At 39.9% G+C, this 16,273-nt stretch overlaps 1 protein-coding gene across 8 annotated transcripts in view; it reads left to right on the forward strand.

Annotated features, from left to right (window-relative positions):
* Positions 1-16,273, forward strand: part of BIRC6 (baculoviral IAP repeat containing 6) — a 255,529-nt gene that overhangs the window by 65,959 nt on the left and 173,297 nt on the right. For all 8 annotated transcript variants that reach the window (XR_009867792.1, XM_062209232.1, XM_062209225.1 and 5 more), the window contains exons 9-10: positions 3,137-3,195; positions 8,484-9,878. Coding sequence is in view for 7 of the 8 variants with exons in the window: in XM_062209232.1 (XP_062065216.1) it covers positions 3,137-3,195; positions 8,484-9,878 (1,454 nt within the window). In the remaining variant the exon portion in view is untranslated. The remainder of the gene's footprint in view (positions 1-3,136; positions 3,196-8,483; positions 9,879-16,273) is intronic.

The raw sequence follows: 16,273 nt of genomic DNA on the forward strand, positions 1-16,273 counted from the left end.
GTGGAGTTGGGTAATGTGGTTATTTTCTTTCTTCTTCTTCTTTTTTAAAAGATTTATTTATTAGAATGACAGGGTGAGAGAGAGAGATATATCTTCCATCCGTTGGTTCACTCCCCAGATGGCCACAGTGGTGGAGCTGGGCAGGTCTGAAGCCAGGAGCCAGGAGCTTCTTCCGGGTCTCTCATGTGGGAGTAGGGACCTAGGTGCTTGGGCCGTCTTCTGTTGCTTTCCTAAGTACATTAACAAGGAGCTAAATCAGAAGTGGAGCAGCCAATCCCTGGTTATTATTGCTTAATATAAAAAAAAGCCTCTGTATCTGAAACCTATTGTGTCTTTTTGATTTAATCTTCTTTCTTTTCTTTTCTGAAGATTTATTTACTTATTTTTTTTTTCCTTTTTATTTTTTCACTTTTTTTTTTTTTTAACTTTTATTTAATGAATATAAATTTCCAAGGTACAGCTTATGGGTTACAATGGCTCCCCCCCTCCCGTAACTTCCCTCCCGCCCGCAACCCTCCCCTCTCCCGCTCCCTCTCCCCTTCCTTTCATGTAAGGATTCATTTTCAATTCTCTTTGTATACAGAAGATCAGCTTAGTATATATTAGGTAAAGTTTTCAACATTTTGCCCATATAGCAATACAAAGTGAAAAAACTACTATTGGATTACTAATTATAGCGTCAAATAGCAATGTACAGCACATTAAAGACAGAGAACCCACATGATTTTTTCTCAGATTAATTAACTTTCTATGCCATTTCCCCTTCAACACCAGGTTATTATTTTTTTTTTTCATTTCCAATTCTCTTTATATACAGAAGATCACTTCAGTATATCATTAGTAAAGAGCTCATCAGTTTGTGCCCACACAGAAACGCAAAGTATAAGGATAAAGTATTACATTGTATATCTAGAGTCAGATAAAAGAAATATGGATAAAGAAATTATGGGACATGTACTCCATAGAATACTATACAGCAGTAAGGAACAATGAAACCCAGTCATTTGAAACAAAATGGAGGGATCTGGAAAACATCATGCTGAGTGAATTAAGCCAGTCCCAAAGAGACAAATATCATTTGTTTTCCCTGATCGGCGACAACTAACTGAGCACCAAAGGGGAAACCTGCTGAAATGAAATGGACACTATAAGAAACATTGACCTGATCAGCTTAGGTCCTGACTCTAGATATACAATGTAATACTTTATTTACTTATTTTAAAGATAGAGATTGACCTTCTGTATGCTGTTTTTTTTTTTTTTTTAAAAGATTTTATTTATTTATTTGAAAGTCAGAGCTACACAGAGAAGGAGAGGCAGAGAGAGGTCTTTCATCCGCTGGTTCACTCCCCAAATGGCCGCAATGGCCAGAGCTGTGCCAATCCAATGCCAGGAGCCAGGTGCTTCCTCCCGGTCTTCCATGCGGGTGTAGGGGCCCAAGGACTTGGGCCATCTTCTACTGCTTTCCCAGACCACAGCAGAGAGCTTGATTGGAAGAGGAGCAGCTGGGGCTCGAACTGGTGCCCATATGGGATGCCAGCGCCACAGGTGGAGGATTAACCTGCGCCATGGCACTGTCCCCCCGTATGCTGTTTTACACCCAAACTCTGGGCCAGGCTGAAGCTGGGAACTAGGGACTGTATGCAGGTCTTCCACACAGGGGGCAGGCCCTCAAGCTCTTGAGCCATCTTCTGCTGCCTTCCTAGGCACGTTAACAGGAAGCTGGATTGAAAACGGACTAGGGTCAGCACTGTGGCGCAGCAGATTAAGCCGCTGTCTGCAGTGCCAGTTTTCCATATCAGTACCGGTTCCACTCCCAGCTAATCCAGTCCGCATTCAGCTCTCTGTTAATGTACCTGGGAAAGCAGCAGAGGACGCCCTGCACCACCCGGGAGACCTGGAAGAAAGCCTTGGCTCCTGGCTTGGCACGGTCCAACCTTGGCCGTTTCAGCCATTTAGAGAGTAAACCAGCAGATGGAAGATATCTCTGTCTCTTCTCTGCATCCTGGATGCTTGTCTCTCAGGCATGTCTTACAAAAAGCTAGATTGGGAGTGCAAAGTAACTAGGACTCGAACCAGGTGCTCCTGTATGGGATGCGGACATTGTAAACTGTGGCTTAACCAGCCATGTCACAACACCTGCCTGTTGCATTGTTTTGTTGTTTTAAATTACAAAATGAAATTGGTTTATGGACACTATCTTGACAAACTTCAAACAGACAGACTTTCTTAGTATCTGTGTACCTACCCTCAAATTTCAAACATTGCCTTGGAGTGTAAGAATCCTTCAGCATCTTTAATGGGGTTTACCAACTTACAGAATGTATGCAGTAGCATTACAAATGCCTGTGCATTTCAGATGTAGTGCAATATGTTGTTTCAAAAAAGGAGAATTGAGGGAGAATTGCTTTTTCTTTCTGTGAAAAGTATCTTTTAATTTTTACAATGAAGTTACCAGAATTTTAGAAACTGCTGTAGACATGCTAATTTATGTTAGAGTGATCTGGAATTATATCTTTTTTTCTGATAACAGGGGAAAGAGGGATATAAATGTGGATACAAAGAGGGAGGCTGACTTTTATTCCACTTGAGAGCAAATGAGGGTCCTATCTTGTGAGTTGTAGTAGCTTTCCTGTGTGTCATAGTACTCTTAATGGGCCCCTCAAAACACAAAAACCACAAAACAATGAAATGCATGTGTGTGAGAGTACACATATATTCATGTGTATTTATTTGTACAACTATTTTAATTGCTTTCAGATAGGTGACCTGAATTCAGTGATAGGATAGTTCTTAGAATTGTGCAACTGTGTACTCTCATGTCTGATTTTGTTAGCTGCTGCTTGCTTTGATTCCTTTAGTTGCCCAAAGTACCCCATTCATGTAGCTGCCCTTAGATCTCTGTGAGCGCTATTTCAGATTCTTAGTAATTTCCACATTCTGTTGAGGTAGACATTTAGTTAATGATTTAAGGTGGTTCATTTTCAGCTATGATTTCTAACAACTATTTATATCTAGTTTAAATATGTTACACGTGAGATAAGTAGCAGTGGTTTTAACACTGCTTTGCTTTTGACTTTCTCATGTATACTGTTTTTGAAATTCAGATTGTTTTTACTTTGTCTTTTGATTTAAGTGATGATTTACTGGAGGATTCAGACAGTGAAGAGCATTCCAGATCAGATTCTGTGACAGGTATGTAAAAAAATGTTATTGATACATTCTTAAAGTCCTTAGATTTACACAGTTCAGAAGTTAAATACCAGTTCAAAATTTCTTAGTTAATACACACTCAATGTTCACTAATATACAGAGAAAACCAAAATATTATGTGTGAGACATCTTGAATTAGTGGTAAGTACGTAATGTTTCACAAGTAAAATTTACATGGTGTTTTAAAGTAGTAGTTACGTTAAATCTTTGACATATGTGTCAACAAATTCAGATTCTTTTTGCATAATATACTATGTTAAATAAAAGTCATGTTTAAAACTCGTAAACTTGAAAAAAATAAAGCTCTTATTACCAAAAGAAAATAGTGAATAGAGAATGAATTTTATGTAGAAAGTCATAGATATTAAGGCAAGGAGTAACTGCTTCTTATGAAATATTAAGGCAAAGGAATATGCTTCATTGTTTTTTTTCTTTTCTTTTCTTTCTTTCTTTCTCTCTTTCTTTTCTTTTTTTTTGACAGGCAGAGTGGACAGTGAGAGGTAGACAGAGAGAAAGGTCTTCCTTTTGCCTTTGGTTCACCCTCCAATGGCCGCTGTGGCTGGCGCACTGTGGCCGGCGCACCATGCTGATCCAATGGCGGGAGCCAGGTGCTTCTCCTGGTCTCCCATGGGGTGCAGGGCCCAAGGACTTGGGCCATCCTCCACTGCACTCCCTGGCCACAGCAGAGAGCTGGCCTGGAAGAGGGGCAACCGGGACAGGATCCGGCACCCTGACCGGGACTAGAACCCTGTGTGCTGGCGCCGCAAGGCGGAGGAGTAGCCTGTTGAGCCACGGCTCCGGCTGCTTCATTGTTTAATGCTGGTTGATAGGAAAAACTAATACTGTGTCTCAAAATCATTCTTTTTAAAAGATTTATTTATTTGAAAGGCACATACATACACACATATGAATAGAGAGAGGTATCTTCCATCTGTTGATTCATTCTGTAAATGACCACAATAGCAATATCTGAACAAGGCCAAAACCAAGAGCCAGAAACTACATCTTGGTCTCCGATATGGGGAGCAGGGGCCCAAGCACTTGGGCCATTTTCTGCTGCTTTCCCAGGTGTGTTAGCAGGGAACTAGATCGGAAGTGGAGCAGCTGGAACTTGAACTGGTGCTCATATGGGATGCTGCTATCCCGGGAGCTGGCTTAACCTGCACCACAGTGCAGGCCTTCCTTTTTATGTTCTTAAATACTTTTTATTTTACATGTAACTTTTCCTTTGTGTGCTGTAGCTTTGTTCTTTTCTCTAGGCCTAGAGAATATCAGTACATATTTTTGTAATTCTGCTTGTATGTGATCTGTTTTCTTATCCTTTTTCTACATTTATCTTTTTCATCTGTGTCTGTTTGACTTTTTGTCATTTCCTTTCACTACTGTTGTCCTGTTTTATTTCACTTTCCTAGTAGCTAGACTATTACCATATATTTTTGTTGATCTCCAACCTCTTTTAGGGTTGGAGAGATCTTTTTGTAGTATTAAAAGTAGATAGGGTACAAGAAAAAATTCTTTCAGTTTATAATTTTCAGTTGCTTTGTTGAGCGTTTTTATTTATTTATTTATTTATTTATTTATTGACAGGCAGAGTGGACAGTGAGAGAGAGAGAGACAGAGAGAAAGGTCTTCCTTTGCTGTTGGTTCACCCTCCAACGGCCACCGCAGTTGGCGCGCTGCAGCCTGCGCACCGTGCTGATCCGATGGCAGGAGCCAGGTGCTTCTCCTGGTCTCCCATGGGGTGCAGGGCCCAAGGACTTGGGCCATCCTCCACTGCACTCCCTGGCCACAGCAGAGAGCTGGCCTGGAAGAGGGGCAACCGGGACTAGAACCCGGTGTGCCGGCACCGCAAGGCGGAGGATTAGCCTAGTGAGCTGTGGCGCCGGCCTTGTTGAGCGTTTTGTAACTTACTCGTGCATAGTAAATTATATCTTCTGAACTAATTTGATAAATTGAGAGATTATCAGTGATTTTTTGTAGGCTTGTGAAGTAACCTTTTGTGTACTTGATATTCATGAGACATGTGATCACTCTCTGAAGTATTTAAAAAATTACAGGTACCATTTCAAAAACTTGTATCTACAACATTAGATGATTCCCATTAAATGGATTAATTGGGTCGAAGAATTATAGAATATTTTTCTTAGTTTCTAAGTGTGTGAGTGCAGCCTGAGTTCATGCTTTTCAGTAAAAGGTTGTACCTATACAGCAGGATTTTTGAAGTTGTGTTGTATTTAAGTTTATTTTGTGATCTATTATGTTTTAGATGTCCTTACTGCAGGATTTGTCAGTCTATGTGTATGTGCTATTTTAACAGATGTTAATTGAGTTGTTGAGAAGAAGCAGATAGTGATACCACTTGTTAAATTTTCCTTCTTGGTAAAGTCTCACTTTACGTGTCATTTACTTTGAATACTGTGTTAAGTATGACTTAATATATGTATTTTATGGCTTATTTATAGTCTTTCAAATATACTCAAGATATATACAGTCTAAAATTTATTTCCTTTTTGGGGGGTGATATCTTAAAGTAACTTAATAAAAAGAAATTGAGAGGTATGTGTGTGCACAAATACAAGCACATACGTACACACCTATCCAGATGTATATATAGAGAGAGCTCTCGTACAACCCAGGCACTTCAATATGGGGTGCAGGCATCTTAACCAGTGTTTTGTCTTAATTGCTTGGCTAAATTCCTGTCCCTACCATAACATTTAAAAAAAAAAAAAACTATCTAAGTTTGTTAGTTTAGTTCAATAAACAATTGAATATCCTCAGAATTAATTATACTCTACTATGTCTTATAAAATATCTTACTTTCAGCTTTAAATAAAGTATTTTATTTTCAACCTTAAATTTCCAGTATAAAGTAAGAGAAAATATGCAGGGGCTGGTATTTTGGTGTAGTGGGTTAAGCTGTTGCCTGCAACACCATCATCTCATATGGGCACTGGTTCAAGTCTAGGCTGCTTTACTGCTGATTTAGCTCCCCGCTAATATGCCTGGGAAAGCAGCTGAAGTTGGTCCAAGTGCTTGGGCCGCTGCACCCATGGGGGAGACGCAGAAAGCTTTGGACTCCTGGCTCCTGGCTTCAGCCTGGCCCAGCCCTGGCTGTTGCAGACTTAGGGGGACTGAACCAGTGGATGGAAGATAGCTCGCTCTCTCTCTCTCTCTCTCTCTCTCTCTCTCTGTAACCCTACCTTTCAAACAAATAATTATGTCTTACAAAAAAAACTGCATGACAGTAAGAAAGCATCATGTGAGTATAGCCAAATGTGTAAATAAATGAACATCTGCTTAATACTGTTAGAGTTTCTTTTTCATTTTTTTAAAGATTTATTTTATTTGAAAGACAGTGACAGAGAGAGAGAGAGAGAGAGAGAGAGAGAGAGAGATCTTCCGTATGCTGGTTCACTCCCCAAATGGCTGCAAGGGCTGGAACTGAGCCGGTCTGAAGCCAGGAGCTTCTTCTGGATCTCCCACATGGGCACAGGGGCCCAGGGACTTGGGTCATCCTCGGATGCTTTCCCAGGCCATAAGCAGAGAGCTGAATCAGAAGTGGAGCCGCTGGGACTCAAACCGGTGCCCATATGGGATGCTGGCACTGCAGGCAGTGGCTTTAATCCACAGTGCCAGCCCCTATAGTTAGAGTTTATATTTATAACTTGGATTTTCTTCTACATTAGCTAGAAGAGGTTTCTGTCTTAATGGAAGGTAGTAATGTTATGTGAAATGTGATCACCCCCATGTTATGGAAAATTCCAGATAAAGTTGCCAGTGGGCATGTTGAAGACATCATGAATGAAATAGCTAACAAAAATGGTGTAAAATGAGCTTGATTAATACTTGAAGTATTTTCTGTCCCATGTGTCTGTGTTGTGCTCTTAGTTACTTGGGTGTATTTTAAGCTTTTCTACAGTCACCTTGAGTTCTTTGTATTTATTCCCTTTCCTCTTTTTTGTTCCTCCTGTCTAATTTGTAAAGGCATTTCCAATTTTTTTTGCATCTCCAAAAACTACCTAAAGCGATCTGTCTGTCATTGTTGCTGCCTCCCTGGTAATCTTTGGTACTATTCAGAAACACAGTTGGTTGAAGCAATTTTCAGTTGAATATCAATAGGTTATACCTGATTTGGGGGTTGACATCTCTTGTAGAGGTTTATATAGACAGATCAACATGTTTGAAGGGTAAGGACTCAAAAATGACTTCTGTACTATTTATAAGGGACAGCTTAACAAGGACACAATTTCAAGAAAGGTCAGTAAGGGATAATTTGGTTGTGTGACTTTATTTGAACTAGAGGTTAGCAGATGATTCAGAAGATAGGTTTCTATCTAAATTGATACCATAGTGCCCAGCTTTGTGGTATATTAGATAGAACCTCCACTTGTGATACTGGCATCCCTTATCAGAGTACCTTTTCCGGTCCTAGCTACTCTCTTCCCAATCCAGCTTCTTGCTTGCTTGCTTGCTTCTTTCTAATATGCCTAGGAAGGCAGTGGGTGATGGCCCAGTACTTGGGCCCCTGCCTTCCATGTTGGAGGCTGGATAGTTTTTGGTTCCTGACTTTGGTCTGTCCCATATCTGGCTGTTGCAGCCATTTGGGGAGTGAACCAAATCTCTGTCTCTTGTTTTTCCTTCTCTCTTTATTCCTACATATTTCAAACAAATAAGTAAATTAAAAAAAAATTAAAATTGACATCCTAGTAATGTGTTTTCTTAAACTCACATTTAGAATTAAATTTTGTTCTGTGATTTTCTGCTAATAATCATTATCATGGGGTGAGAGAAGAAACAGTGCAGTGACTCCTCCCAAATGTTGGAAGGAAGGGAGCTGAGATTCTATTGTTTTTGTGGACTTTGGGAAAGTGTTCATATGTGTAAGTAGTATCGAGTGTCTTTTTAGTCAAAGAATGAAAGTGGAGAAATCTTGTGATTTTGGTATTAATTTAAAGTGATTCATATAGAATATATATATTCACTCTTTTAACTTGTTAACCTAAGTTTTTAAAAAAGGGAGTTTTGGTCACTAATTGCCAGGAGAATGTATTATGAATTGAAAATTTTGAGTCTCCTGAATACCTTTGCAGTTTTCTGAGTAGATTTGTCTCAGTATTGATTAAATTTCTTGTAAAATTCTTTAAATTCATTTACTTACATAATTAGAATGCACTGACTAGATGAGTGAGAAAAATGAAAAATGTTAAACCAAAGATTCTGATTTACATTTACAAGGCCATATCAAATGAATATTGTTCTTTTCAAAGGGCATACATCACAAAAGGAAGCCATGGAAATAAGCCTGGATGTAACAGCACTCAGCATTCTCCAACAACCAGAAAAACTTCAGTGGGAGATTGTTGCAAATGTGCTTGAAGATACTGTTAAGGATCTTGAAGAACTTGGGGCAAATCCTTGCTTAACAAACTCTAAGAATGAGAAGACAAAAGAAAAGCACCAGGAACAACACAACATTCCCTTTCCGTGTTTGTTGGCAGGAGGTTTATTAACATACAAATCTCCTGCTACCTCCCCCATTAGTAGTAATTCTCACAGGTCACTGGATGGTTTAAGCAGAACTCAGGGTGAAAGTATATCAGAGCAAGGGTCAACTGACAATGAATCCTGCACTAATTCAGAACTCAGTTCTCCTCTGGTAAGGAGGACTTTGCCCGTTTTACTTCTTTATAGCATCAAGGAATCTGATGAGAAAGCAGGAAAAATCTTTTCACAGATGAACAATATTATGAGTAAAAGTTTGCATGATGACGGCTTTACTGTTCCCCAGATCATTGAGATGGAGCTGGACAGTCAGGAGCAGCTGTTGTTGCAGGACCCCCCTGTGACTTACATTCAGCAGTTTGCAGATGCAGCAGCTGGCCTTGCGTCTCCAGATTCTGAGAAGTGGAACTCCGTGTTTCCCAAGCCGGGGACTCTGGTTCAGTGCTTGCGGCTGCCGAAGTTCGCAGAGGAGGAGAATCTTTGTGTAGACTCAATAACTCCCTGTGCTGATGGAATCCATTTATTGGTAGGGCTGCGGACATGCCCTGTTGAATCCTTGAGTGCAATAAATCAAGTAGAGGCCTTGAATAATTTAAATAAATTAAACTCTGCACTATGTAGTAGACGGAAAGGTGAGCTGGAATCAAATCTCGCTGTAGTGAATGGTGCGAACCTCAGTGTCATCCAACATGAATCACCAGCAGATGTACAGACTCCTTTGATCATTCAACCTGAGCAGAGGAATGTTAGTGGTGGATACTTAGTGCTTTATAAAATGAATTATGCCACTCGGATAGTGACTTTAGAAGAGGAGCCCATAAAAATCCAACATATCAAAGATCCCCAGGACACAATTACCTCGCTTATTTTGCTTCCACCAGATATATTGGATAATCGAGAGGATGACTATGAGGAGCCTGCTGAAGAAATGCAGTTAACCTCAAAGAATGGCATTGAGAGAGAAAGAAAGTCTGACATTTCCACTCTTGGACACCTGGTAATAACCACTCAGGGAGGATATGTAAAAATACTAGATCTTTCAAACTTTGAAATTTTGGCCAAAGTGGAACCTCCTAAAAAGGAGGGCACTGAGGAACAGGACACATTTGTTTCTGTCATTTACTGCTCGGGCACAGATAGGCTGTGTGCATGCACCAAAGGTAAGCTGTTTGTTTTGATTCTTAAATCCACATGTATGGCATTTGTTTATGTGCATACCGAGCATTAACCTTAGATCATAGAGATGCAGAGGAATTTATTGTTTTGTAATGAAGTGGTGAGATCTTTCTATTGTTTTAACTACTCTCAAAGTCTTTTACAGTTCTGTTTCTAATCGTAAATAAGTTAATAAGTCCATCAGGGCCAGCGCCGTGGCTCAACAGGCTAATCATCCACCTAGCGGCACCGGCACACCGGGTTCTAGTCCCAGTCAGAGCGCCAGATTCTGTCCTGGTTGCCCCTTTTCCAGGCCAGCTCTCTGCTGTGGCCCGGGAGTGCAGTGGAGGATGGCCCAAGTGCTTGGGCCCTGCACCCCATGGGAGACCAGGAGAAGCACCTGGCTCCTGGCTTCGGATCAGCGCGGTGCGCCGTCCGCAGCGGCTATTGGAGGGTGAACCAACGGCAAAGGAAGACCTTTCTGTCTGTCTCTCTCTCTCTCACTATCCACTCTGCCTGTCAAAAATTAAAAAAAAAAAAAAAAAAAAAAAAAAAAAAAGTCCATCAGTATCTTCTTTGCTTTAACCTCAAGAAGAAAACCTGTGATGGTTTCTTTGCGTTCTGACTCTGCATCTGTTCAAATTACAACCTTGGGCAAATTACTTTAAACTCATTAAGCCTTGTTTCCTTATTTGTGAGTTAGGATAAGAGGACCTATTTCCTAGGCTTGTCAAATGAAATTTTATATGTTAAATTTCTGACACAGATATTGCTCACTTTTGAAATAAAAATGCTTAAATAGTTACTAGTTTTGTCAGATTTTTTGTTTTTATTTATTCCTAACATTTGACTGGTGGTGAGCCGGTTTTGTGACATTTTAGACCCCATTTAGAATTTAGAATTAACATTTTAAATTGGGAAGGTAGCAGTTGCTGAAAAGGATTACTGACAGAGTCAGGTAGCCTGAATAGTGCCATTAAAACACAGTAGGAAGGTAGGGCAGGGAGATATGGTGAAGCCTTGTGACTGAACCCAAGGCTGGGCAGAGGAGTGGGGCTTTGAGAAGAGGTACTTATGCTTCTTGTCTGTGGTTCTGATGAGAATTGGCCCGTGTTTTTTCTCGTATTGAATAGATTTTGAGAGTTTAGCTAAGGAGGATAATGGTTAATGTAGTGGTTCAGATTACCTTTGAACTACATCTAGTGAAAAGACAAGGAAAAGAAAATCTTCAAATAATATCAAAATCCAGCTAGGTTAATGTAAGAAACTGAGCAGTGCTGAATAAATTTAGTTAATAAAATTTTGAATTGGAGTTGAAAACTTCAGAACCATTAAAATACTATGTGATTTCGGAGATCATTTTAACTTTTTTTTTTTTTTTTTAAAGATTTATGTATTTGAAAGAGTTACAGAAAGAGGGAGCTACAGAGAGAGAGAGAGATCTTCCATCTACTGGTTCACTCCCCAGATGACCACAGTGGTAAAGGCTAGGCTAGGTTGAAGCCAGGAACCAGAAGCCAGGAGCTGCATCCATATCTCCCACTTGGGTGGCAGGGGCCCAAGGAAGAGGACTGGACCATCTTCTACTGCTTTTCCCAGGCCATTAGCAGGGAGTTGAATGGGAGGTGCACCAGCTGGGGCTTGAACCAGCGCCCATATGGGAGGGATGCCGGTGCTGTAGGCGGGGCCTTCACTCAACATGTGATGATGGCCCCATTTTAACTTTTTGATCATATGTGTGTCACTGCACTGCTATAAGAACTTCACAGCTCTCTGCTGTGGCCTGCAAAAGCTGTAGAAGATGGCGAAGTCCTTGGGCTCCTGCACCTATGTGGCAGACTCGGAAGCAGCTCCTGGCTCCTGGCTTCGGATTGGCTCCGCTCAGGCCTTTGTGGCCATCTGGGGAGTGAACCAGCGCATGGAAGACCTTTGTCTTTGTCTGTACCTCTCTCTGTAACTCTTTCAAATAAATAAAATAAATCTTTAAAAAAAAAAAAACTCAGGTTGTTAATGAAATAGATGTTACATTTGTCTTTGAGTATATTCAAATAGTATAAAACTCTTTCATAAAAATAAATATACAGTTAATAAATGTTATAATTTTAAGTAAGATTAATACTATATTAACAATAGATTTTGGCCGGCGCCATGGCTCAACAGGCTAATCCTCTGCCTAGCAGCGCCGGCACACCGGGTTCTAGTCCTGGTCGGGGTGCCAGATTCTGTCCCGGTTGCCCCTCTTCCAGGCCAGCTCTCTGCTGTGGCCCGGGAGTGGAGGATGGCCCAAGTGCTTGGGCCCTGCACCCCATGGGAGACCAGGAGAAGCACCTGGCTCCTGCCTTCAGATTAGCACGCGGCGGCCATTGAAGGGTGAACCAACGGCAAAGGAAGACCTTTTTCTCTCTCTCTCACTTCCACTCTGCCTGTCCAAAAAAAAAAAAAAAAAGATTTGATACAGCTATCTTTGATTAAAATTCAAAAATAGGTTCCCGTGTTGTGGCAAAGTGGGTTAAAGCAGCTGTGTGGGATGCCCCCATCCCATATGGAAGTTCTGATGTGATTCCCAACTGCTCCAGTTCTGTCCACCTTTCTTGCTAATGCATGGACTCCATCATCCTTATGGGAGACCCCAGTTGAGTTCTTGGTTCCTGGCTTTGTCCAGTCCAGCTGTTGCAGGCATCTGGGGAGTGAACCAGGGATAGAAAATCATGCTCTTTCTCTGTGTCCTTTTATGTGTCTGTCTCTCTCCACTCCTTTCCTCCCTTCCTCTCTCCTTAACCCTCCCTCACTTTTACGTAGATGAAAAAAACATTTGAAAAATTCAGATACAGTATGTACACCCATATACACATGAGACTTTATATAAGGTGTAAAATAAAATTATGAATTTCTTTTAAAAATGACAGTTTAAAATGAAAGGTAGATGATATTATGCTTATTGCATAGTCATTGAAAGTAGAGAGGAAAACTTAAATGACTAGACTAAAATTTATCAGTGTACTGTAAGGATAGGGAAGCAGTTGCGGTACCTGACAAATGTTAGTGCCTAAAAAATGAAATTTATTTAAAATATCCCAATTAATAAGAAACATGTCAGGAAATATAATAATAATACTATGTGTGTGACTGTAATGAATCACTCTTAGCTGTCTGTATTGATATTCTAAAGAGCTGAGCCATAATTGGTTTAAAAGTCCTTAATACTCCTACTGTCTGGGATTATTGGTCCTCATATGGTCTCATCTTTGTTATACTAGTAATTTTAGGAGAAAGACTTTCCTGCAGTCTGCTGTTCTTGACTTGCTGAATTTCCATTAGGAATGAATAAATACTTTTTGCATCTCCTGGCATGATCATGTTTTTTCATTTAATATTATGAATGACACTGATTGATTTTTGAGTGCTATTTCCTGGATAAAACCACTGGATCATAATGTATTATATTTCATTGGAGTCAGTTTGTCTTACATTTTGTTTATAATTTTTGTTTCTATGTTCATGAGTGATGTTATATGGTTCTTATAATTTTTTTTTGTTTTTATTTCTTAATCTGTTTGATTTTGATATCAGTAATACTTGTATGATAGAAATGTTGTGTTGAGATATATTCTCTAAATTTTGTGACAGAGCTTTTGTAGAATTGGTCTGATTTCTTCCTTAAATGTTTGATAGAATTGTTAAGTCTTTTGGCTTGGAGATTTTCTTTGATGTGAAAATTATATCCACCATTTATTTGTATAGTTATTCAAATCATCTATTTGATGAGATTGACAAACTGTTTTGTATCAGTTTCACTTAACAACTTTTAGCATTAAAAGTTTCAAAATACTCCTTATAATCTTCAGTGTCTGTAGACTTTACTGATGTCACTGCTCTTAGTTGTGATCATGTGTCCTTTCTTTTCTTTTTAATCAGTCTGGCTGCAGGTTTATCCGTCTTGTTGATTTTATTTTTCCCTCTCTTAAACAACCGTCTTCTGGTTTAAATGACTTATTTTCTCTCTGATGTTCATTTTCCTTTTCACTTATTTCCACTGTTATGTATATTATATTATTTCTTTCCTACTTATTCTGCTCTTTTTTTTCTCTAGTTTATTTATTTATTTATTTATTTTTTAAGATTTATTTATTTGAAAGAGTTACAGAGTAGGGGGAGAGAGGGAGGTAGGGAGGTAGGGAGGGAGGGAGGTCTTCCATCCACTGGTTCACTCCCCAGATGGCCACAGTGGCTGGAGCTGTGCTGATCCAAGCCAGGAGCCAGGAGCTCCCTCTGGGTCTCCCACACTGGTGCAGGGGCCCAAGTGCTTGGGCCATCTTCTGCTACTTTCATAGACCATAGCAGTGAGCAAGATTGGAAGAGGAGCAGCTGGGACTCGAATTGGTGCCCATATAGGATTCCAGTGCGGTAGGCGAAGCAGTAACCTACTGGGCTACAGTGCTGGCCCTTCTCTAGCTTCTTAAGGGTAGAAATAGAAACTTAGGTGTTGGTGAGAGACTTCTCAGATGCAGGCAGTTAAAAACTATTAAATGTCCTTGTAAACACTGCTTCAGCTACATTCTCAAATTTTGATATTTGTGTTTTGTTTTCCTTTAGCTCAAAATGAGTTCTATTTTCTGTTTTCTCTTGTGATTTCTTGTTTGACCCATGTGTAACCTGGCATTGTGTTGCTTGGCCTAACAATATTTGAAGTTTCTTTAGATTTCTTTGTGCTCTGGATTTCTAATTTAATTTCTTTGTGGTCAACAAGCATCATTTATGTGGAGTCATTGAAACTTACTTAACGATTCAGTGTATTATTGATCCTGGAAAATGTTCCATGTGTACTGGAAAGAATATGTGTTGTACACTCACTGGGTAGTATTGTATGTTTCACTTGTGTGTTGCTGATGGAATTGTTCAGCTCTTCCTCATTTTATATCAAGGTCTCTTATTTTTAGAGCTAATATTGAGATCAATTCTTTGGTTAAATTATTGCTGTTCCTTTTAACTGTGTCTTAGTTTGATGCTTTTTTTTTGTTAGGCTCTTTTTTATGCCTTCTTGATAAATGTGTTCTATTGTCATTATAAAATATTCCTCTTTGTTTCATGAACAGTTCTCTAATGGTTACAGTTTGTGTCATATTATTTCTACACTTTTATTTTCAGTCATTTTATGATTTTGAATCTAAGGTGGGTAACTTATAGATGGCATATAGTTGGGTTCTTATTTTTTTTCTTTTACTGGAGTTGGATAATCCCTGCTTTTTGATTTTTGAATCAATTAATATATATAGTTATCATTATTGTTATACTTATATCTGATCTTTTGTTTTTTAAACATACTTGTTTCATAATGTTTTTACATTTGTTTGTTGCAATTTAAAAAAATTAACTCTGTTTGAAAGGCAGAGAGAGGATATTCCTATCCATTGGTTTGTTCTCCGAATGCTCTTGACAAGCTGATGCTTGGCCAGGCCAATGCCAAGTTAGAATAGTCAATCCCAGTCTCCCACATGGGTGGCAGAGACCTGGGTACTTGAGCCATCGCCTGCTGCCTAAGAGGATGCAATGATGGGAAGCTCGATTATAAGTAGAGGAATTGGTATTCAGACTGGCACTCCAACACAGGATGTGGGCATCCCAGCTGGTGGCTTAACCTGCTGCACCAAATCATGTGCCACTGGATATGTACCTTTTGTTTATTTATCTACATATGAACACTTGGATGGCTTATACCTTTTTCTATAATTCTCCTATAAATAGATATTTCACAAAGGTGAAGGAAAATAATTAAAAGAAAACTAATTTTGGTATAAAACTTTTTAAAAGAATATTTATTTGAGAGGCAGAGTTCACAGAGAGAGAGGGAGGGAGAGACACAGAGAGAGGTCTTGCATGTGCTGGTCCACTCCTCAAATGACTGCAGCTGCCAATCTGGGCTAGATCTGAAGCCAGGAGCCAGGAGATTTTTCTGGGTTTCCCATGTGGGTGCAGGGCCCCAAGCACTTGGGCCATCTTCCACAGCTATCCCAGGCCATTAGCAGAGAGCTGGATTGGAAGAGGCGCAGCCAGGACACGAACTGGCGCCCATATGGGATGCTGGTGCCGCGGGCAGAGGCTTCACCTACTATGTCACAATGTGATCCCTGGTGCAAAACGTATTGAAATCTGGTGTTCATGTTGATGGTGCACTGAGTTAAGCTGCTGCTTGTGATGCCAGCATCCCCTATCAGAGCACCGGTTCCTACCTGGCTCCCTGCTAATACTCCTAGGAAAGCAGTGGATGATGGCTCATTTACTTGGACCCCTGCCACCTATGTGTGAGACCTGGATTGGGGGAGTGAACCGGTGGGTGGAAAGATCTTTCTTTTTCTCTCCCTCTCTGTCATTGTGCCTTTTAAAGAAATAAAATAATTTTTTT

This window comes from Lepus europaeus, chromosome 13 (genome assembly GCF_033115175.1).
Source record: "Lepus europaeus isolate LE1 chromosome 13, mLepTim1.pri, whole genome shotgun sequence".
Taxonomy (NCBI): Eukaryota; Metazoa; Chordata; class Mammalia; order Lagomorpha; family Leporidae; genus Lepus; species Lepus europaeus.